At 39.2% G+C, this 24,268-nt stretch overlaps 1 protein-coding gene across 2 annotated transcripts; it reads right to left on the reverse strand.

Moving 5' to 3' along the window:
- Positions 1-1,030: 1,030 nt before the first annotated feature.
- slc29a1a (solute carrier family 29 member 1a) lies at positions 1,031-21,659 on the reverse strand. Of its 2 annotated transcripts, none has more exons than XM_057341419.1 (13): positions 21,544-21,659; positions 7,958-8,043; positions 7,807-7,888; positions 7,384-7,562; positions 7,056-7,195; positions 6,728-6,862; positions 6,560-6,657; positions 5,585-5,666; positions 4,220-4,305; positions 4,025-4,133; positions 3,791-3,876; positions 2,345-2,544; positions 1,031-2,168 (listed from the first exon to the last, which is right to left on the reverse strand). In XM_057341419.1, the coding sequence occupies exons 2-13, from the start codon at positions 7,981-7,983 to the stop codon at positions 2,057-2,059; spliced, it is 1,335 nt and encodes a 444-aa protein (XP_057197402.1). In that variant the 5' UTR covers positions 7,984-8,043; positions 21,544-21,659; the 3' UTR covers positions 1,031-2,056. The 2 variants fall into 2 exon arrangements, with proteins under 2 accessions (XP_057197402.1, XP_057197403.1); XM_057341420.1 differs by lacking the exon at positions 21,544-21,659 and adding an exon at positions 15,955-16,055.
- Positions 21,660-24,268: the final 2,609 nt, after the last annotated feature.

Genomic DNA, 24,268 nt, shown 5'->3' on the forward strand with positions numbered 1-24,268 from the left:
CCTCTCATATTCCTCAAATAATTCAGTCACTGCTCCCAAAGACGACACGTGGTTTTCTTCTATAAACTGTGTGAGGGATTTAAACAGCAGATCAACAGGATTTACTCCCAGTCTCGCGCAGGATTCAAGCGATCGTGGACTCGTCAGAACAAATCTGCTTTTTTCGGCCTCCGATGAGTTAAAATTATATAAATCCAAATGCGGAACAGGCGAAATCCATCTAACATGATCCATTTATGTCTCGAATGTCGCGCGTGCGTATGATTTTATCCAGCTGAGCTCACTAATCCGTCATTTTAAACTCGTTTTATTAGTAAATACCACCTTAACAAATTACTTAACAACATATATTTTTTAAACACTTTTCTTTACTTTACATACAAACAAAAATACTTTTTGTATAGCTATAATACTTATTAACGTCTGAATCTGGGCATTTGTCTGCACTTCCGACGCGTCTCCGGTCACTATGGCAGCGGGCGATACGTCATGACGTCACAGTAAGGCGGCTGTGTGTGGCGCTCAGAAGGGAAGCAGGCAGCGCCATTTAGCGGCTATGGGAGGCAGCGCGAGGAGAATATTTCAAAATATTTTGTTAGATTGTCATCAATCTAACAATTTATTTGTTTTAAAAATAGACAAAGCGTTGTCTGCAATTGCGGTTACTGCTTGGAGAACAAATAATAATAATAATCATCCTGAAAAACACTAAAACGTGTTTGCTAAAATGCCGTAGTAATAAGTTGTTCTCACCTTATACAACAATAAATTATTATACAAGAAAAAAGTCAACATTATAGAATTTTTTTTGGTACAAATACAAAGTACCACAATGTACTACAGTAACGACCACGTGCAGAAACTGGGAATATCATATTTTTATGAAGGAAATTCTGACTGTAACCTTATCTTCATGAGACATGAAACACTTCAATTATGGCAGAAACTATGGTTTCTGTGGTATTTTTTTTTAAATAAGAAGTCTAACCCTAACCCGCTTTCTCATGACAAACATTTGTTTTCCATAGCTGGAGGATAACTGTGGTTAAACTGCACTTTAAAAAGACTTTGCTTGTTTTTTCCACAGGAATGACAGAAATCATCTTAAAACAAGACAAACATGCAGCGCTCACCGTACAAACACAACACAATTACAAATACAAACAGAAATGTGTTTATTTCTTCCAGCTTCTCTCTCATCTTCATTTTGTCATTGTTGTTGTTGTTTTGTAAATCTCTCATTCAATAAACACCAAAGAAAGTTGTTAGAATGTCTATACATCATACACATGTCCTGCCGATTTAAAAATATATCATACGAAAAGCTTTAAAAAAAAAACACTATAAAAGTAATTGTTCAGTTCAATAACAGTAACAGGCCTTCACTCTCGACTTCGTGAAAAATGAGAAAAATACGCTATCGCACTGAATTGTATCTTCAGGTCTGTAAAGACAAACACTTCAAAAACAACAAATCAGTCAAATACATTCAGAATTAACTATGGTTTAAATCCCCAAAACTCATTATGGGACCCTTTATGGTGTTGCACAGTACGGTTTATGTAAAACTACTGACCTAAACAACAGCTGCATATCTCTGAAATCACTCAACTACAAGTAATGAGGTCATTTACAACAAGCATATTCTTAAGAAACACACCAAGTCTTATTTGAGTAACCTTGAACTACACGGACACAAAAGCTTTTGGTTGATTTGGCACAATATACAAAACAGTACACACAAACAAAATGTAAAACAAAAGAACATAAAGAGAAGCGCTGCCGACCGGTTTTGGCTCTTTTTTGTGTGTGATGGCTCATGAGCATATGTAATATTGATGAAGAGGAACTCTCTTTCATTCACTGCTGAATAATGTCTGTAACGCTTTCTATAGTAGCTTGTTCGAGACCACACAGAAAAGTAATATAAGTACGCTTGAATCTCAGTCAAAAACATATTCTCTCAGACTCTGTGGTAGATACAATAACAAATCCGCTTCTGTATGTGACAAAGAGATCAAGTCTTCTTCATCGCACGGAGAACTAGCCCGTGGTTTTAGATCATGGCCCGGAAGCCGAAGGATAAAGCGGCTCCCAGAGCCAAACCAAGAGAGAGGAAGAACGCCATGATAGCTCCTGCGGTTTCTGCTTCACGCTGGGACACTTTCCTGTGAGACAAACACAAAACAACACAGTCACATCTGCAGTCGTGCATTTCTTTGGGACTTTTAAACTCTGGTTGTTTGACAAACATTTCAGATTTTAAAAAATATGCATCTGACTAATAGGAGCAGCTTTCCATAAAATGAGGCGAGTGACTACGAATGATGATGTATGAACTTACTTGGGTCCAAAGCACATGCAGAGACTGGCCAAGTATCCGTTACTGAAGGAGAAGAGGATCATGAAGATGATGTACCAGGCGTCGTGAGCGAACCACACGGGCAGGTTGTATCTGGGCTGCACGTTGCAGAGGATGAAGAGGGGAACAAACACCACACGTGCCATGACCAGGACGGGCAACCAGATGCTGTCTTTACCAGGCTGAATGGAGAAAGACAAGAGATCAGAGTTTGGAAGAATTTATTTATTATCTCATTAAGTATTACATATAAACATTTGAACATCGAATTTCATGACTGACCAATCAGAAATATCATATATACAACCGCAGACAAAATGAAGAGAGCATTCCAAATGTTAATTTCATCATCATTTCTAGACATATTGTGGTCACTTCAGTCCAGACTCTGTTGAATTTCAACAAAATCAAACCTCAGGAGTGACAAAGTCATCCGACAGCGATGTGAAAGACTGACAGCACGACAAGACACATGAAAACTGTGAGAAAAATCCAGGTTGAACTTTTCCTAAATTCTTGTATAAATATGACTGTTGCGTTGCTTAAAAGTGAATCTGAACTTGTTTTCTTTGCCGTATTTGAGGTCTGAAAAATACAGAGCATCTTTTCTGTTATTTTCACCTGTTTCTCACTTTCAGGAAATAAACGTAAAAGGTATTTTTATTTCAAATTGGGAAGAAACATTTTCAGTAGTTCACAGAATAAAACAAACGATAATTTACCTAAACGCATACCTATAAAGAGTAACTTCAGAAAAACTGAAAATAATTTTGAAATGGTATCTTGATTTTTGTCCACGTCTGTATGTCATCGGTCACGCAGCTCCCAAGACATCTGGAGCCATCCACCATTAAAAACCCCATAAAACATGCCGGTCAAACATCAGCCAGCGTGTGACAGAGGCACAACACGCCTGTGGGGCTGAAATCACTTCTGAGGTCATGTGAGAGTCCTTGTGAAACTTGCTCAGCCTCAAAACTCAGTAAACCGGATCAATTCCCAGCTGCACCTCAGACACGCGGTCACGACGTTTCCAATTCAATTACTCATGTTCATTTCCCCCTTCTAAATCACCCCATGATCTCTCCCATGATCCTCAGCTGTTTCACAAATCTAATTCTTTCAATTAAATGGACACAAACTACACAAACAAGTGAGACGCTGACCGTCATAAACGGCTAAATAAGACACACGAGAGTGAGACGGCTGACTCACAGCGAGACGAAATTCTCCTTTTCAGCCGAATTATCCCTTTAACGAAGGAAAGAAGAATTCCTAACGTAGTCCCTTTGAAGAAGGACTTTCTTAAACATTTCTTTCCGTAAATTCCACTCTTTGCAGTCCGTCCGGAAACAATATTAGGGATTCTATGAAAGGCTCAGGAAGAGACGCTCGTGTGATTCGTTCATAATGCCGTGGCATACGTACCCACATACAAACAGCAGTCAGGCTCCGGCCGGCCCAGTCCATCACGTTGAACAGGAGGAAACAGGACACGGGGATGAAATATGTTTCTGTGGAAAGCAGCAGTCCAGCTGTGAGATCTCTGCACGACTTATAACACGCCATTTAAAATATCTCGTCTCTGTTTGTGCTATTGTTCTCGCTCTCGGTGGCTAGAAGCAGGAAGATAAATATAGAGAATCATGCAAACACACTTACCCCAAGCACCTCCGTCTGCCACAGCGGACTTGACCTCGACGGTGACGGCTGGGAAGATGCCAATAGTGACTGTGAAGACCAAACATACGGAAAGAGCCATCACCCAGATCTACGGCGGAGAGGACACATGACAACTGTTCTTATCAATCTGAATGAACGTGGGAATGCAGATATCAGACTGGTTCGTGTCATCACCTGTTTGAAGATGGCAAACACCGACACCGTGGGACTGGTGTCTTCATCCGTCAGGTTCACAACAGGTCTCTTCTCGGCTGGACCATCTACAAGTCAAGGGACGGTTCATTCAACAATGAGAATTCTTTCTTTCATTATTTACTCATCCTCATGTCAAACCTGTCGGACTTTTTTCTGCAGAACACAAAAGAAGATATTTTGCAGAACGTTGATAACCAAACAACACTGAACGCTATAGGGAGCCGCAGAGATGACGTGTTTTTTGTAGGCTAACCCGGAAGTTAGCGCTGCAGTCGTTCCCTCGACCGAAAACCTGTATGTATTTTTCCCATAGACTTTCGGAAGATCGCAAAAAATAAGCTCGGTGATTAACAAAGGTTTATGATGTTTACACGTCTTGTCTATCAGGATAATCTTTACAAATGAACACAACATTTGTTACCTTTGAAGCCGGAATACAATCGGCAGAAGTAAAAAGCTAACACGAGGCTATAAACAGACTACACTACGGTCGCTCGATATCAACGTCACCACCACCAAGCCTCCGACAACTCTTTCAAACTTTATTAAAAACGTGTTTCCTGGTGAGTAATTACTCTGTGAATGAATCCGCATCTACGTTTAAAGAGATTTGTGCCCGTGTTGCATTATTTGTGAGCTTTATATGCGCGAAGTAGACACAATAAGGCTTAAAAAGATCACAAGCGGGTTATAACTGGTGTGTCACAGAAAAAAACGTGAAAATATTTAGATCTTATTTCGGGCGATTTACCAAAAACCCATAAAAAAAACTGACCGGAAGTCGTAAAATGCTAACTCGCTTCTGGGGTTTGCATACAAAAATATAACATATCTGCGGCTCCCTATTCACTGCCATTGCATGAACACAAAACCACCAAGACATTTCTCAAAATATCTTCTTTTGTGTTCTGCAGGGAAAAAAAGTGTCATATGCAGATTTTAAAATCTGAAGCGTGAATAAATGACAGAATTTTGATTTATAAACGGATGTTAAAAAAACACACCGATCAAATAACATTAAGTAACATTAAATAACTTTAGTCATGCCTCAGCACATGAATATTAACGCACAGATTTTCAGAAAACTGGAGGCTGAGATATGATAAACGATCTGATTTTACGAGGTGGTGATCTCAAATAGCGAATAGTACAAATGAGCACACTTATTAGAAAAAAAGGTTTGACGTTCCAATCCTAAACACAAACCTCACTGGGGTGAAAGCAGCAGGTCGTACCAAAACATACAAAGGTGCAAGTATTATGTAAAAGCTTCCAAACTTGTTCAAATGTAAAGCAGTTATGAACTGAAATAAGAATTGCAACATGCAAAGCGCTGGGAGTTACCCGGCTTCAGCAGGTCCATCTTGTTCTCCTCATCGCTGACGGGTCTGCTGCCATTACTGTCAGAGTAATACTGGAAAAACTCCTGAAAATCAAAACAGCTCTAATGTAAATCATGCAAACACAGGTTTAACTCATTTAAAACACTTAGTTATCTAGAACTATTAAAAGCAGTTCTAAAAAGCGACTTGTTCTCATCACATTAGTCACTTTTCTTGATGTGAAGGGCCTTAAAGGGACAGTTCACCTAAAAATGAAAATTCTGTCACCCTCAGATTGTTTCAAGCCTGTATACATTTCTTTGTTTAGCTAAATACAGAGGAAGATATTTGTAAGAATTTCATCCCCCATTGACTCCCATAGTGTTTATTTTCCCTACTAGGGCAGTCTATGGGGATGAGGTCTGTTCTGCTACTGACATTCTTCCAAATATCTTCCTTTGTGTTCAGCAGAACAAAGAAATTTATACAGGCTTGAAACAATCTGAGTAAATGATGACAGAATTTTCCCTTTAAGTGTTAAGGTCCTTTCAATGTTTACTCAAAGTCCCGTGAACCGGATGTTGCGACTGTTTTTTTACTTCCGCATTTTGACCGAAAAATAGTGGGTGTGGCTTTCGTCTTTCTCTGCGATTTGATTGGATGTATAAAAACAGCCGTTGCATTTTGAAATGGAACTGGCAGCAGACTGACAGTTGAAGGGGAGGAGTTAACGGATGCTCCGCCCAAGCCCTCTAACATACCTCATTTAAGATGGATGGTCATTACAGGACGGAAGTGCATTTTCAGATTCTAACTGAAGATTATGAGGGCACACGAATTTAAAAAGAGAACGACCCACATTGATAAACTATTTACAATAAACGCTGCAACACTTCATGAAAAAATAGGCGTCGTCATTTTTTATTTCACTGGGACTTTAAGTCGCTTTGGATAAAAGTCTTCGCTAATCAATGAATCTAAATGTGTCATTGTTTACCATTCTGGGCAGGGCGAGGTAAGAAACAATGGCCAGGAGAATCACAACACAAGCAGTGATGAAGTAACCGAAAGCGCTGTCCTGTAACGCTGAGCCGGCTGGAAAACACAAGATTCGTGATTCAAGTCTGAACGATTATGCCGAAGGGTCTATAAGACGAACACATACTGGCAAGAGTGCAGATCATGGAGAAGGCCGCGAAGGTCCCAGCCAAGCCCTGACCGCTCATGATGGGTGTGGTGTATGAAGCCGGGAGCCTTCCAGCCAGACCGAACAGACTCCCCTGCAGAATCGCCCCGAACGCTGAAACAAGACGACAGCGATTACTCCTTCAGGACTTTCTCTTTCAAGTGTCCCAGTTTGAGTCTCAAAACCGAGTGTATATTAATATCAGCATCAAGCGCCGTGTGGACATCTTGTTCTCATCAAGATTTACTGTATAAACAGAAAGAACACAAGGACCGTGACGGATGATGATGATGATGGGTTTACTCACAGTTGATGCAGATGATTTTGATCATGGTGAAAGTAAAGAAAGACAGGGGCTCCATCTCCACCTTCACCAACACTGCAGTGATGAGAAACACCACCAGAATGACTGAGAGACTGCCGGAGATCCTCCACTTCTGAGGGATCCTGAGAGAGACGGACAGAGAAAATGAGCAGAAGATCGGCTTTCCTCAACGTCTGTTTGAAGAGCTTTAAGAGAGATTCCAGCTAATCTTCACCTTTCATTTAAACAAACTACGTGTCTGGAGCACTGTCCGCACGGCCACAGTCATTTTTGACCAGTCAGATCTTCCCCTGACATCAGCTCATCTTACCTCTGGTGGATGAAGGAGTTGAGGCAGGTGAAGATGAGAAGTGGCACCATAGCACACAATGTCATCACGTTGTTGAACTTTGACTCCAGGACGTTACGCGTGTCGCTCTCCGCCGTACTATTCACTGTCTGATTGAATTCTCGTTTGGTGTTTGGGTCTTTCAGACGACTGGTGAAGTACTGCAGACCAATGACAAGGCAGAGAGGAAGAACACTTCACTGTTTAAAGTTCTCTTCAATCATATACTATTACGACACAACATTGGAAGGGTGAACCATGTAGATATGATGTTTTTTGAAAGCATTATGTCAATTGATCATACATGAATTACATCCATCACGCTAAAAAGTAAAAAGTGTAATTGTAACCAAAACAAACAGGACTGAGTGTTAAATTCCAATATGACACATGGAGAATTCTTACCATGGTGGCGGTCATAAAGAAGTTCCACGGTAGGAGAGTTCCCAGCCCCAGAATGAAGAATATAATCCACACCGCTTTATACCTGAAACACATCTCATGTTATATGTGTGTGTAGTTTCATCATCATGTGAGAGAGGTCACGCGCACTCACCTGTCACGTGGAGCGTTTGCCGTCATCCTGTCTGTCTTTCTGTCTGTCGTCTGTCTGTCACTTGGTTTCAGAATTTGGCATCAAATCTATACAAATATATGGAAAAACATTCACGGTCATTTAAATGATGCTTACCCACAATACCTCTGTCATTTCAATAGTGTAAGAGCATTGCATTACAGCAGCACAAAGATTCCCTGCCAACACACATACTGATACAGCTTGAAGACACTTTTCAACTTACTTTGTTTGAATAAAGGTGTATGTAAAAATCGCAAACATAATGAAATGTAATGTAGGGCTGTCACCATTATTAAATAATCGTCTCATCGCGATTGTTTGACCTCATCATGATGGTTTCAGATCATCGCAATTATTGCACATCTCTATAGAAGACACTAGGGGGAGCTTGCCGTAATTGGTTTGTTCTGAAAAAACTTTGTTCTGTTGAACACAAAAGAAGACATTTTGAAGAATGTAGAACAGCAAACAGTTCTGGGGCACTTCATTGTCATGTTTTCCTACTATGGGAGTCAATGGGGGGCGAAATCTGTCTGGTTAAACGCATTCTTCCAAATATCTTTCTCTGTGTTCATCAGAACAAAGACATTTATACAGATTTGGAACAACTCGAAAGTGAGTAAACGATGACAGAATTTTCATTTTTGGGTGAAGTATCCCTTTCAGTCACTCTTACAAATGTATGAATATCATTTGATAAGATACAAAATATCTTATAATAAATCTCTTTTCTGAACCAAGAGGTTTTGTCATTATGAAATCTCTTGTTTGTGAAATGTGTGTCTGGATACTTTGCCACCGTCGATGTAAATGTCTACGTGTTTAGTGTGCAAACGTCCGTCATCATTGCATTTCATTCAACAATATAATTCTCCTAATGGATATTCTGGCAGGTCTAACACAAACACAATAACCAAACAAACAGAAATGTTCTCATCTGGGTCTCATGTCTGCAGCCGGGGGCATTCCAGAAAGCAGGATTAGATTTTATATACATCAAATATTTAAAATATACATGCTTTCTGTGTCATGTAAAGTGTATACTTGTCCTAATTTTACCATGTGTTGTGCTTATTTACCTATGTAAAATCATTGCGTGTAAGTATTTGACTATAATGAATATTATAGTACCACCTGTCCCCTTGACCCAATCCCCTCCCATCTCCTTCAGGCCATATTCAGCACACTCACACCTGCACACACACATCATCAACACCTCCCTGCTCACCGGCACTTTTCCATCCACATTCAAACAGGCCCAGGTCACTCCCCTACATCGGAAACCCACATTGGACCCCTCTATTACCGACAGTTACAGACCTGTCTCTCTCCTCCCATTTATTGCGAAAACACTAGAAAGGGCAGTTTTCAACCAGGTGTCTTCCTACCTATCCCAGAATAAACTACTGGATGACAAGCAGTCCGGCTTCAAAACAAACCACTCCACTGAGACTGCACTGCTATCGGTCACAGAAGCACTGCGGCTAGCCAAGGCGGAATCTAAATCCTCGGTCCTGATTCTGCTAGACTTATCTGCGGCGTTTGACACTGTCAATCACCAGATACTGCTAGCAACCAGCATCTCTAGGAATCTCAGGCACTCCTCTCCGCTGTGTCAGATCCTTCAGGATGTCATGGAGGGGCTCGCTGTCCACTGCTCACCACATGATCACTGGGGTCCCTCAGGGATCAGTGCTTGGACCGCTCCTTTTCTCCATCTACACGACATCCTCAGGACCCATCATACGGGCACACGGCTTCTCCTATCACTGTTATGCTGACGACACCCAGATCTCATTTCACACAGACGAAAATGACAAAATGCTCTACAGAACGCGTTTCATAAATACGTTATCTCCTTCTGTAAAAAAAGCGAAAACGTGGTGTCATCTTAGTTCTGTGTAAGCCACCATAGTGCTTCAAAAGTGAGGGGTGGAATTCACAACCTCACCAATAGATGCCACTAAATTTTAAACAATGGACCTTTATCATTTTCATCTATACATTAGGGAACAAATAACATTCAGAAATTCTTCATCTTGTCCAGAAATAAACAAATATCGAAGCTCTAGTAAAACTGCTTTCTTAAAGAATGTCAAATAAATCAATCACTTTTTCTTGAAGAATATGAATACACAGAGAGTACGAAGGTTTAAGGCCATTTGACATACTGTTTCCCCTCAATAGATTTCCTGTTAATGTAACTGAATCTATATTAAAATGGTTTAAGGAAAGTCAGTCATTTTCTACGCATGCCAGAACACAGCCGCAGGTATTTCTGTTAAACTCACCTAATGTTCGACCCTCAACAAATAAACAACATCCAGATTCAGAGCTCACCATCAATATCTAAAACTGCCATGTTGTTCAGAAGGAAGAGTTATGGAATTTCTTGTAAAGGAAATGAAGAAATCACAAAGATGACCACCTGTAACATAAAGGAGGTCATGAGGTAATCTGGCATAGAACAGTCATTAATCTTTCCTCTTGGCAAAACACTGGGAATTTAAGGCTTGGAGATGAAGAATTTGGGGAGTAATGCCTGTTGCATACTTCTTTTTTTACATGTACGAGAGTGTACGCGTACAGCCGAATGCACAGCCTTGCAAAGTATACTGCTTTCGACGCATGCACATTACGACATATTGCATTACCTCTCGGGGCCTACAGGGGTCAGGTTTTCTTCTACTACCTTGAATCGATGTTCCCAGGACACGGTTGCCACCTGGTAGTTAAACTAATTATGGCAAGAAATGTAATGTGACCTGCGCATACTTTGAACGCGAGGTAACAAAATTCCGGCGGTGCGCGTACTATTCTGATGACGAAATTTGCGCACTGTACGCTGTCCCTCGCGTACGCATAAAAAGGGAACTATACTTCAGCCTTAAGTCTGAACCAAGACGTGCACGATACATTATCTAATGGGAAAGTTTTGATGTTCTGGGTTTGTGATTTATCTCATAAAAATGGGCGTAAATGTAACTCGCCGCCAAAGTATCTTCACTTCTCGTACCCTTGTGTGTCTTTGCTCTCAGTTTATGTGATGAAGGCCAAAAACACAGCAATCTGTACAAAGAGCATGTGTTTGTGTTCACAAATTGTATACTGTAGTAAAGTGCTTTTATTCTGTTTATGGCACATAAACAAGCAGAACAGATGCCTCTGTAAGAGATGTGCGAGATGAAAGCATTTATTCAGATTCATCCGTCTCTTCCAGAACACGCTCTCTTCAGTCCTATAAAAAACATATTTCGGGCTTGCTGTAAACACACAGCACCAAAGCACTCGAGTCATTCAAACAACGTCATGCTACACAAAACAGACACCACTTTATTCTGCCTGACAGATACAATGCTTCAGACGTGATGCATTTACAACTTTGTTGCAATAACTATTTTAAAAACAGCACAATATTTTGGGATTATGGTTAATTTGTGGTTAAACCTTTGCAAATATTGATTCGGTAATAGCACCTGAACAGTCTTTACGCTTAAAAAACATTTGCTGATTCTTATTAAATAACAAATTATTAAAGGGGTCATATGACACGGCTAAAACGAATATTATGGATTGTTTTAGATGTAATGCAATGTGTATACATGATTTAAGGTTGAAAAACGCTGTATTTTCCACATACCGTGCATGTTTGTATCTCCTCTTAGCCCCGTCTCTGAAACGCGCAGATGTTTAACAAAGCTCATGGCTCTGAAAAGCGAGGTGTGCTATGATTGGCCAGTTCACCAGTGCGTAGTGATTGGTGGAATACTGCAAGCGTGTGATCGAAATGTAACGCCTCTTATCATATTTGGAACATCAGGTTCCTCTTCAGTTGTACTGACAGGTACGCCCACCTTACTTGCGTATACATTTGGGCGGTCTTAGTCAAATCAGACCACCAGCTGACGTAGATTTGTGGGGGTGTGGCTACACGAGGCGTTTCAGGCAGGTCTGGGTGAGCATTCGCTTTTACATAGAATGACTCTTTTGTTCCCACACTTTCATTTCTGCAATTTTACGTGTCTAATACATGCATGGGCAACTTATAACACACCAAAGACACAGAAAAAATGTATTCGCATATGACTCCTTTAAAGTTTTAACAAACCCTCTAGTCAAATTACACTTGACTTTACTGTTTAAATAAATTCTGCACGATTTTAATGCATCTGGCTTTCTATGAAAGTGACCAAATCGTGTTATAGTTTCGTGAAATCTCAGTCACATTTAGAGAATTTGATTCGAGTCACTATACGGATTAAGATTTCATTTCTCCATCATCACTCACAATACTGACACTATTGTCTACGACCTTGAACACAAGCCTCTCTTCTCAAAAAGTTCCATTGTGCTTTCACAAGGCAAACTCAACTCTTAAAGCAGGTCAAGGTGACATCTGTAAAACACTGAATAGTTCCCTTCAACGTCAAAATTTAATGGGTCCGAGTTAATTTAGTGAACATGATATATGGTGCTGAAACTGATAACATCTCAAACCAAATGAAACATTGACACTTTGACAGGTCTTATCTCTTTATTCTCAAGGGTTTAGCACGCCTGCAAGATTCAGGGGAACTTCAGGAATGACTGATGTACCAGTGTGTACACGGACACGGCAAAACCTGGCTGATAAGGTAATACTAGTCATACCACTACATCCAAATATATTTTTATATCTGTTAGGTCATTCGATAAAAGAAATACAGACTTTGGTATATAACATTAATAAGAAAATGTATTATATTCATGTCATTCCAAACCTGTATGACTTTCTTTCTTTCTGCAGAACACAAAAGAAGTCATTTTCATATGCAGGTTTACAACTACATGAGAGGGAATAAATTCTGACAGAATGAGTCATTTTTGGGTGAACTAAACCAAATATAAATGTGTGGTGGAAACTGGAAAGAATGATATCATTCAAGTTGTAACCTTGTGGAAATGTCCTACAGACATTTTTTCCAAACCTGCGTCAACAACTTCTTGAATTTACAATTCACAAAAACACTCCCACTACACTTCACATGCCAACTTTGGCCAAACCCTCCGTTTGTACCGTGTGCGTGAGCCAGGGTGCACCTCACAAATAAATCTCAGTGGCCTACAATCAGTCACCCTACTTAATACGCCAATTTTAACACCATACTGGCCATGTTCCAAAACGTATCTCTGGAGTTTGACACTTGACAACAAAGCTGAAGGGTCCCGAAATAGTCTGTGTGTCGAGGTGTCAAGCCTTCAGCGGACCAACTGAGACCCGCAACCTGAGGAGATCACAGCGAACCAGACAACAAGCTGAGAACACATTTCTGCTGTAATGACCTCTCTACACACCACGCATGCCCCTTAAACAGACTACTTTTATGTGTGCGGCACTTCAGTCACAAGAGGCATGAGGATTTACAGACAGGTTAGGGATCCAATCCAGTCCAGGGATTGTTATTGGTGAAATATTTGCAAACTCACAGACAGACGAGATTCATAAAAAAATACAAATGCTGAGATGGCAATACTAGGTTTCCAACAAGCATACCATGTTTTAGGGAAATAAAAACAATAATTTATGCAAAGAAAAACTTTTCAAAGTGTGGTAAACCTAGACCGTGCATTTTTGCTTCAATTAGGGATGGGCATTTTTCAATAATTTCACATTCGAATATTTGAGCTCATAAAAATCGAATATTTGTTTATTTAAATTAAGTTAATAAAGACGTAATTTTTCTAGTTTCAATTAGTGTCATCTAGTTGCAAGTTATTTGGGAGTTTTTATCCAATTTTATAACATTCTCACAAGGTTCAATAAAATGAAGAGTAAAACAGAGAGACTCCAAAAAAAGGCAGTGGACAGGTCTCATTTTGGTGGCAAACCTGGTGGACCGGGTATTCCAGGAAAGCAAACCGATATTGATAATCCATGTGCATCCTGTCATACAGAACAAAGCATCATGACAATCATTCAGTTTCAGATTTTGGAAATTGAAACCATAAGCACCAGAAAACTCTTAAACAAGCACCCTTTAAAAAGACACGCCACCCCACCTCAATAAAGAGTTTAATAGAAGAACAGCAGGAGCCGCTGGCTTTCATCTCTCCGACTCATTTCAAAGGTATTGCTCTGGACGTCAGGCCTGTTTTCCCTTCTGGACATTTTTCAAGGTTAAGAACCTCAATATTGGCCAGGGCACGCATCCATTTAATTAGCCCCATTCTCATTCTCTTAGAAAAACATTCGAGTAAGCGAGTACGGCATTACGGCTTTGACTCTCTGCCATGATCCTCAGTCAGGAAACCCGACTGAACTAAATAAATATGTCGGTCTATTTGTGCCACGTTTCAAGTACAGACGCATGCACTCAAACGCAATTTTTCTTTACATACATAAAATGACATTCACAATTACAATTCTGACTTCAATAAACTGACACAAGTGAAATTCAGACATAATAGTCGATGGTGGTGAGGGCTTCATTTTTTCATGTTGCCTTTGAGGGTACAATTGAGGATGTTCTGATGTGCAACAATATGCTTATCTTGAGCCATTTCCGTGAACAATCCCCCGCTATACCACCACTACAACCAAACCAAGTCTTGACTTCTGTTTTGAGCACAAAATTCGATGCATGCCACATGCTTAGGAGTTAAACCACGAAGATCATCTGATGGTACTGAGAGCTCTCCGTCCATGATAAAGCTCACATGAATCTCATCTACGGTCCATGGGATACAAGGATACAAACAGCTCACACAAACCACAACCATCACGTCACAACATTGACTCGGAAAATAAAGTTTGTAGTTCTGAAGTTCCATATACAGTTCTGAAGTAGCCTCAAATCCTAATGTAATGCGATGACATGTTCAGTGTCTTCGGCTTAGCTTTTTAGTTTTTGTTAATAACCAGCTATAATTTTCAGTGGATCTTTACTCAAAACTTAGATGCGCAGTAATGCAACTGACGTCATAACGCACGCTACTTTTTTTCCTACGTCAAAGAATTACGGATACAGCAGGGGTACTCGAAATAAACACAGAAAACAAACAAACAAGTAAATAAAACCAAACAGTGGAAGTATGACTGCTTTCGTAACGTAAGAGCGCTTTGACGTCACACACGCAACTTACCAACGTAAATAATACACAATACACATTTTTGTCAAATGTGCATCGTCTCTCGCATATCTATTTTTTACGTTGTTACCTGTGCCTTGTCACTTTTTTAACCTGTGTGTGCCCTGGAAGCTTCTGTCACGAAGACAAATTCTTTGTGTGGCCAAACTCACATGGCAATAAAGCTCTTTCTTCTTCTCAATTACCCAGCAAACAACAGCCGTCATTTCACCGTCTCGGTTAAGTATGGACCACCACAGACAGTTGTTACTTTCACCATGAGGAGGCAAGGCACCAACTTTAATTCGAACCGGAATATAAAACATAACACATGCTTTTACTTTACCTGGACCAGCGTATCGTATTAACGGTAAACTATCAGAAATCATATCGATTCGGTCGTGTGACTGCCGCGTGCTTTCACCGCTTGCATGCGCAGCAGCACGTGGAAAACAAACAATAAACAATTACACACCGGTTAAAACGCAGTTACAACCGGTTAAAATATCGTGTTGTTGTGCTGCCCTACATGGCGTTTAGAAGTAAGTCGTCAGGATACCACGTCCCGCGGAGAATATAACCATGACGTTAATTTGGCGCTAAATTTAACCTGCTGTCCACGCGCTTTGTAGACATTGCTTTAAGAAACATCATCCAAATCTGCAGGTAAATAGACAAGTTATTTATGTAAAACGCACTAAAGCGCAGTTTGCTTAACCTTTTGCTGTCTGTGTACTAGGTATAGAGTTGTACCTACGTGATACAGGTTTACAAAGAGTTCAAACACAAACCCATAAAATCACATATTCATATACCATACATGTATCTCTAGGTGACGCGAGTCTGAACGCATGGAAGTCTGATCCTACCTTCACACGTGGAGAGCAGAGCAGATCGTATAACTGCACAGACTGCAGAACAACACAAATGCAGAAATGACTTGAGCTATGCATGCGGAGGGAAAACACACGCACACACACACACAGGCTGCGCGCGCGCTTACCCAGCTGGGGAGACACTTTTAGGATTTCAGCATTCTTATAACCAATTTCAGCAACTTGATTAGTTGATATATAATCAGAATATAAGTAAGTTCACCTTTATGAATTAAGATTGACCTATATACAGCTGAGGAAAAAATGAAGAGACCGCTCCAATTTTTTTAATCATCATGGTCATTTGTCCAGTGTCTGTTGAATTTAAACAAAATCAAACCTCAGGACTGACATAAAGTCATCCAACAGCAATGTGAAAGACTGACAGCACGACAAGACACATGGAAACTGATAAAAAGCCAGAATGTCACTTACATTTTTTTTTTACTTTTCCTAAATACATGTTTGACTGTTCTGAAAAATACAGAGCATATTTTCTGTTATTTTCACCCGTTTCTCCGGTTTTCATTTTACATTTGGGAGAAATATTGTTAGTAGTTCAAAGAAGGAAACAAAAATAATAATTTTACCTAAACGCATACCTATTAATAACAAATTCAGAAAAACTGGAAATATTTTTACAATGGTCTCTTAATATTTCCGTGGCTGTATAAATAAATAATAAAACAGTTTAAGTGCTTAATTTGTAAATTGCTTAGTGTTGGTGTTCTGTCAATTTATGCTACCCATAGAATTTTGCTACCCTCGTTTTGTGATTGGGTTGGGGGAGGGGTAATTTAGGTGTAAGGGTTGGGTTGGGGGAGGGGTTAGTCACAAGGGGGCGTGGCAGATCCGGCAAATTAGTGGGGTGGGGAGAAGTAACGGAATGTGCATTCTGTGAGGGGTTTTCTATCTAACTATTAAGATGTTTTAAAAATGTGCATCAGAAAGCCTAAATGGAAACGGACATGCGAAGATAATCTCAGAATTATCAAAGACATTTAACGTGCTAGACGCAGATTTTATCTTGAGTTTGCCAAATGCGCGTTAACGTGATGGAAACAGTTTATTGTCATAATGATGATGTTGTGAATGTTTGTGCATGTAAACAAATAAAACAGAGCCCTCGACATTTGTGTAGAATTCAGAAGTTTAACGTTAAATTTAAACTACACCTGCGGGTGCAGGAGGCTGCCGTGTATACCGTGTATAATATCAAGCATTTAATCACCCGTTACCTGTATTTCATCAGTTCTTCTGCGTCTCTTCCCAGCATTTGTCCAACAAGTGTCTAGTGATTGCAGTATAATGACGTACTCATAGTCAAATCCGTGCTTTTAAATGCAGCAGGTCAGTACGAACCAAATGAGGTGCCGGATCGGATTTCGGAGGTGCCGGATCCGGATTAATCCGGACACAAATTAAGCCCTCTATAAAGTGCAGAAATGTGTTGGTCATTTTTTTAAGCATCTTCTTGAGATCTCAACCAAACGGTACTGAAGGAGTTGAAAAAGTATCTATTCTGGATTCTTATTGGCTGTCTTTTCATACATTTAAAAAATATATTTGCATTATTTTTTGTAAACAGTGATGTTTTTGTTTTTATTGTGCAAAATTATTTTTAGACATTCAAGCACATGACTTCAAATCAAAAGGTTTGTAAGGTCAAGACAAACATTTCACTCAAATAACCTTTTGAAGAATGTGTGTGTGTGTGTGTGTTTCCCTCACAGTTAAAGGCAGGGTAACCAATTTCCTAATTACGCTTTAGACAACTGAGTCGGGCCGAGTACCAAAACAACCCTGTAGCCAATCAGCAGTAAGGTGCACAATGCACAGGACGGACATTAGCCGAGCGCTGACGATAGCGAAAGATGGGGGTAGGGGTGTGTTTGTTTTGGTGATTTAAACATCAACAACGGCTAAGAGAAATCGGACACCCCGCCTTTAACTCTTTACTCAAAGACCTTTGTAATGAAATGCGAAAATCTGTCACATTTAACGCCAGTCTGCTAAAATGCACTTTTCCCTGTGTGTTACCACTCACAAACATCTTCTGTGTTGTTTTTTAGCGTGGGGACGCACACCTTCCACACCCAAAGAACAAGAGTCTGCTGTCTGTTACTGACCTGATGTCAAACAGACAAACTCCCATCGGAACACAGCTGCACTCTAAGTATCGCACAATTCGTGTTTTCAAGGACGTTGTGGTCTGTACAGTTTCTCTGGATATTTATTGTGCGTGCACAATACTCTGTTGTGTCAACGCGGTGCCCTTATTTACTGCTTTAGGTCTGGCGGCGTGTCGGATGAATTTAAAAATAAAATAGAACTGGCAACAGTTGTTGTGTTCTTAAGACCTCAAATATAACCATGTGGTTAGACACACATAGTACATCCAGCTTCCACCTACACCATGTCTAGTCTGAAACCAGCCGTGGTTTGGGTGAGACAGTCTCTCCATGCACATGAAGTTTTACAAGTCAACACATCCCGAGAAAGGGAGTGGAGGAAAACAAGTCTTTGGTAAAATCTCAGAAAGATGAAGAATTAAGCAGGATTGGAAGAGTGAATGAATCTGCTAAAACAGGTCACTGATATGAAAAAAAAACGTCTTTCTGGGGGTAAATGTGAGCCATCAAATCCACCAAATGAACTGACATTGTTTTCCCAAGTTCGGTGTTGTGAATAGGAAAGTTGAACCCTATTGAGTAAAATGTTCCATCAGGATTAGTTTCTAGTTCTTAGCTTTGCTCTTTTATGGTATGATGATGTTCTTTGAAGTGCTTTGTTTGTCTCTCATCTTGTACATTACATGTTCTTTCATTCTTTTACAGCTCTCGTTAAAAATGCAGAACAAAGAAGTGTATACAGGTTTGGAACAACCTGAGGGTGAGTAAATGATGACAGAATTTTTGTTTTTGCCAGAACTGTCCCTTTAAGTTGAAGTGTACTAAGGTCCATGAGTTTCACAATACTCCCTCAACAACTTCAATATGTTCAATAAGAAACACGCAGTTAAAAAAAAAAAAAGTTCTTGAATATCTTTGGCATGAGGTTTTGTTTGGGAAACACATGAAAGTGCATACAGATCACTGTTTGAAAGATACGTTTTAAGAAGAAACAAATCTTCATTTGTTTTCATTTTGTAGCTGTCTGGGAGAAAGACTTATCACCGTTTCCAGTATGTGACATACCTGGCAGGACAGAGAAATGACAGCGAAACTCTGCAAAGCGCCGCATGAGGTCCAACACACCTTTAATCTCTACCATGTGACATGAGATCTGCGCAGTCACTGCTGTGCTCTGTCACTGTGTCTGCGCAGATGTTATGACACTAATGTTTGGCCGTCTCTACTCTCTACAGAGTCAGATATCAGTGTTCAGCTGTGTTACAATGTTCAGTTTTCTGCTAAATTCTAATAAGTGATTCATTTGAAAGATAAAATTACTTTATAGCAATATGAGAAACAAAAGCCTAATATAGTTAATAAAAATGCGGTCATTTTCTCACCCTCAGGGAACACAAAAAAAGAAAGTCATTCAGGTCTGTAATAAATAAACTATGGAAGAATAAACGTATGTTTTCTGAAAACAATCCTTAATATGTTACACAATTTTTCTTCCCATTAAAATTATATTTTTTATTTAATGTTATAGATTTAGAATTTTTTTTACATGAAAACAGCCAAAATACTGATTAAGAATTCTCTTTCTCCTCTCATTTTTGTTGCAATGTATGTTCAAATTTTAATAGTTTGTTTCCAAAAAGAGATCATTTTTTTCAAAAATCATGTTTCTTTATTGTGCATTCCAAATAATATCAATCAAACTGCAGTTGGTTTGCTTTGATTTAAGCCATAATAACTCAAAAAATACTGCTAACTTACACAATAAAACACAATAAAAACATGATAACATAATAGAAACATGATTTTTGAACATTTAAAAAACAGAGTTATCTCGTTTTGGAAATAAACTCTTCATTTTATTCTCAATAGAAAGTGTTTTAGAATGGAAAGGACTGTTACATGGACCTGAACATTCCTCTATCTGTGATTGTTTCTGCAGACATGAACAGGGTCTTCCTGCTGAGGGAGGAGTATCCTGACATCTACTCACAACACACCAATGATCTATTGTCCTCGTGCCACTGTCACCTGCTCCAGGAACCAAAGACAACATGAGGAAACATGATTCAATCCCCCCGATGACCCTCGATGTGCGTAACTTTCATTCTATAAAAAAAACAATGCTTGACGGATCCTCTGTCATGATGCTTTTGTTGCTAAGGTGGTCTTACTCTGCGATTTGATTGGATGTATAAAAACAGCCGTTGCATTTTGAAATGGAACAGGCAGCAGAATGACAGTTGAAGGGGAGGAGTTAACGGATGCTCCGCCCAAGCCGTCTAACATACATCATTTAAGATGGATAGTCAGAAGTGCATTTTCAGATTTTAACGGAAGATTATAAGGGCACTTGATTTTTAAAAAGAGAACGACCCACATTGATAAACTATTTACAATAAACGCTGCGATACTTCATGAAAAAAATAGGCATTGTAATTTTTAATTTCACTGGGACTTTAAGCCCAAATTCTTCATTTAAATTTGGGTTCCTAGTTACTGCATGGGCCTCTTTTACCGAAGGCTACAGGATTCATAGTAAACAGCACACCTGCTGCATGACAGAAATACAAAAGCAAGCCGCACACACCAACAAATTGAAAGAAGACAACAAATGCAAAACCACTACTTTTAAAACAAAATAAAACGACACCAAATGTGAGCTAAAAACCCACTGCATTCATTTCAGTTAGTTTGCAGGCTCGCTTTTGCATTTTGTTTCATTTTTTCTATGCACCTGACTTTTGAAAATACAGTTAGTTCTTGGCGAAGTGTTATTCTGTATATCGAGAACCCCATAAACACCACAAAGTAAACACTACTTGTTTCTATTCTGAAGCACTGCCTTACAAAAGAGCTCTTTAAGGATTCTAGCACGCATTTCTTCACTTTGGCATGAGAACCCATATAAATTATGACATGTGGGATGAGTTTCATGCTGCCCAACACTGAAATGACTGAATGTCTTTATCAAAAACAGATGATTGTCCTGTCAGTCCAAGCAAAGGTTTCAGCCCTTTTAAAGGTAAACAGACATGAAAATATCCATGGTAGAATGAGAAATCCGTTTGCATCGCATGCACAACCAAGTTTTGTATTAGTCGTAACAAATGACTTGATTGTTTATTAGTGCTTTAGGTCCGAAGTAGATGCGTCACATGACTTTTGTCCTCTAGTGGAATTCTCCGGAGAAACACAATAGTCCAACTCTTCTGAGGTTTGCCATATGACCTTCCATTTAAACCTAACAGACCTTGACATGCCAGAAAGTATCAAACATGCTTCACGCTACATTTACTAGCAGAAATATATCAAACTGACCTTTGAAAACCCTTTCTATAATAAACATAAGCATTTACAGAACACAGAGAGATTTCTGTAAAACCTCTCGCACAAGGTCAACAGCATGTTGGGTTAACACAGATCATGTGTGTGAGTGAGTGCTGGCACTTACAGTATGTGATGGCATCTGTGGTGTCATGGTGACGAGGTCTGTGCCGCTGTGTCCTCTGCAGACAGACGGTGTGCTGTAGTGTTGAATCTGTGCCAGTGTCTACCATCACAGCCTAGTGATTCTGCAGTTTCTCAGAATGAAATAAAGAACAATGTCTTAACAGATTTTTTTACAAACATTTCCAAACAACCTAGTAAATAATATCATAAAAGGTAATGAAAAGGTTACAGATGACAGGAAAGCACATGCTGTTTTTTGTGTGCCGTGCCAAAGTCACAAATGAAACACCGGTGTTCAGTGAAGCGTCAAATACTTACTCATAGAAGATAAATGTGTGTGTGTATAAACAGACTGATGACAGTGACCATTTTTATTTATAGAGCACTTCTTTGTCGTTTATCGATTGAAAATCTGATTCATGGTAAGAGGGTGAAGAAATGTCTGTCTTATTTCACCCTAAATACAAGATTGTTTAACATGAAATGAAATTTATTTTTAGGCACATTACATTTCCGTGACAATTATTGGTGCTTAAGACTCCCAATTCTCAGTATCTATTTATATATTACAGACCGTTTCATCGGACGCACGCGCGCCTGACCTCCACAGTTAACTTCCGGTTTGTGTTTGGCTAGTGTCTAATAATGTAACTATTTTTATTTTATTTATGTAAATATAAAATGTGTATTATTATTTTACTGTCTAATAATTGTATTAAATGAACGATTTGTAGAATTTTGTGTTATGTTCATTTTATTAAATAAACAATTTGTTGAATGGGTACTGTAGTTCGGTCACATTTAAAGAAACCGTATGGTGCATTGACATCTAGCGGTTGAGCTTGGTGTCGCAGTCTAAATAAAAAATATTGGAGAGAAGTTTAGTCAAGTTCTTCTCGGTTTCTTTTGATTGTTATCAGATATAATCTACAGGCACTATATTGTTTGTGAATGTGTACCGGAAGTTCAGTTTGGGGGTCACAAAATTGCGCATGCGCAGTAACGTTTGTTTATGTTGTTAAGATGAAACCATATGAAAAATGGTCATAAAACGTCTAAATGCATTATCAAGAGTATTTATAAGAGTAAGATTGATTTTAATTACAATAATGTGAGAATCTTGATTGTTCTGAGCATAATGTTATAATGCAAAAAACATTTAAAGCTTTTGTGTTTACGCTAATATTATTTCTTTTCACTTTCATTCATTTGTTTGTGAGAAATGAGGTTTTCTTCATTTACTTCAGACTTAAATTTATATGTAATTTGTTTTGCTGGCCAGATTCCTGCTGAGTGACCGGTGAGCGAACAGTCCAGACGGCATTAGAAAAGAATGCTTAGACAAACTTTGGAAAATCTTACAGACATTTTTTCAAGAAACAGTTCTTCAGGGCATGTCTGGCTTCAGTGTGTTTGCTCTACTTAAAGGGATAGCCTGGTTCACACAAACATGAACATTCTTTCAGCATTTACAGCATTTCCTTTTTTCTTCTGCAGAACACAAAGAAGATATTTTGAAGAATGTTGATAACCAAACAACATTGAACTCCATTGACTTCCATTGAACGGACACAAAACATTTCTCAAAATATCTTCTTTTGTCTTACACAGAAGAAAGAGTCACATACAGGTTTTGAATGACATGAGAATGAATATGTGACAGAATGTTTATTTTTGGGTGATCTGTCCCTTTTAGTGTGTCGAAAATGTCATTTATTATGGAAAAAAAACAAAATACTCTGCTGCATTTTTCATAAATGTTTGTATACTATAGACTACTAAGTGCCTCAAACTAAATTCTGACTATTCTTAAAAAAGTTCCTGTTTGTTTTGCTGTCAAGAGCAAATAAAGTCTTGCTTAGGTTTTGCAAATAGCTGTTTTGTTTGACTTGAAGGTCAACGCTCGATGCAGCTCACTAGATAAACTGTTGCTTTAAGTTTGTCTGATTCTTCTGCTTTACGTTTTTGTCCTATTGTGTTAGTAGGTTTGAAGTGAAACTAAATATTTTGTTTGTCTAAACGTTCGTCTTACGTTTTCCTGACACAATATTTCTATAAGGGATGACAATGTTTTTACATCTGCTCTTCCGCTCTCTTAGGCTGACTGATCTGGGGTCTCTGTCGGACCGCTCAGATGTTTTGATAAAGGCCCAGTTGTGGAATTCACGCTTTTTCATCCTTCCTTCACACGCTCGCCTTCATCGGCCCTGAACTTGAAGTCGCCCTGTGGTTTTCCCGCTCTGTCACGTATGTTTTGATGACCTCTCTCAGTGTGTGATGGGAAACAAACAGCAGGTATCTCTCTCTGTGTAAGCTTTTCTGTAATCATGGATGTACAGACTTTTGCTTTGCTTATTGCAAACTACTCAGTCCTTGCAAATTGCTACATAGTATGTAAGTATGAGCGGTAACTGGAATGCTTAAATAAGAGTTTTAAAATGATTCGATCATCTTCACAGTTTCGTTTAAAAATAAAAAGGTATTCAGCTGCGTCCATCTGACTAAAGCTTCTGCACTGACCTTTCCACCTCCAAACTCTCTGTAACCTTAAAGCTGAGGACGATATTTGTTCACCTAATTCATCACAACATATCTGTGCTTGTTATTCTTACAAGGAGATGAGATTTCATAGCCATTCAATATTTGCAGGGTTTAACTTTTGCTTTTCCACCAATCGTCATTCCTTGATGAATAATACTTTCCTTTCTTTACGCCCAGGCCATGTG

The sequence above is a fragment of the Triplophysa rosa genome, linkage group LG9 (assembly GCF_024868665.1).
Source record: "Triplophysa rosa linkage group LG9, Trosa_1v2, whole genome shotgun sequence".
NCBI lineage: Eukaryota > Metazoa > Chordata > Actinopteri > Cypriniformes > Nemacheilidae > Triplophysa > Triplophysa rosa.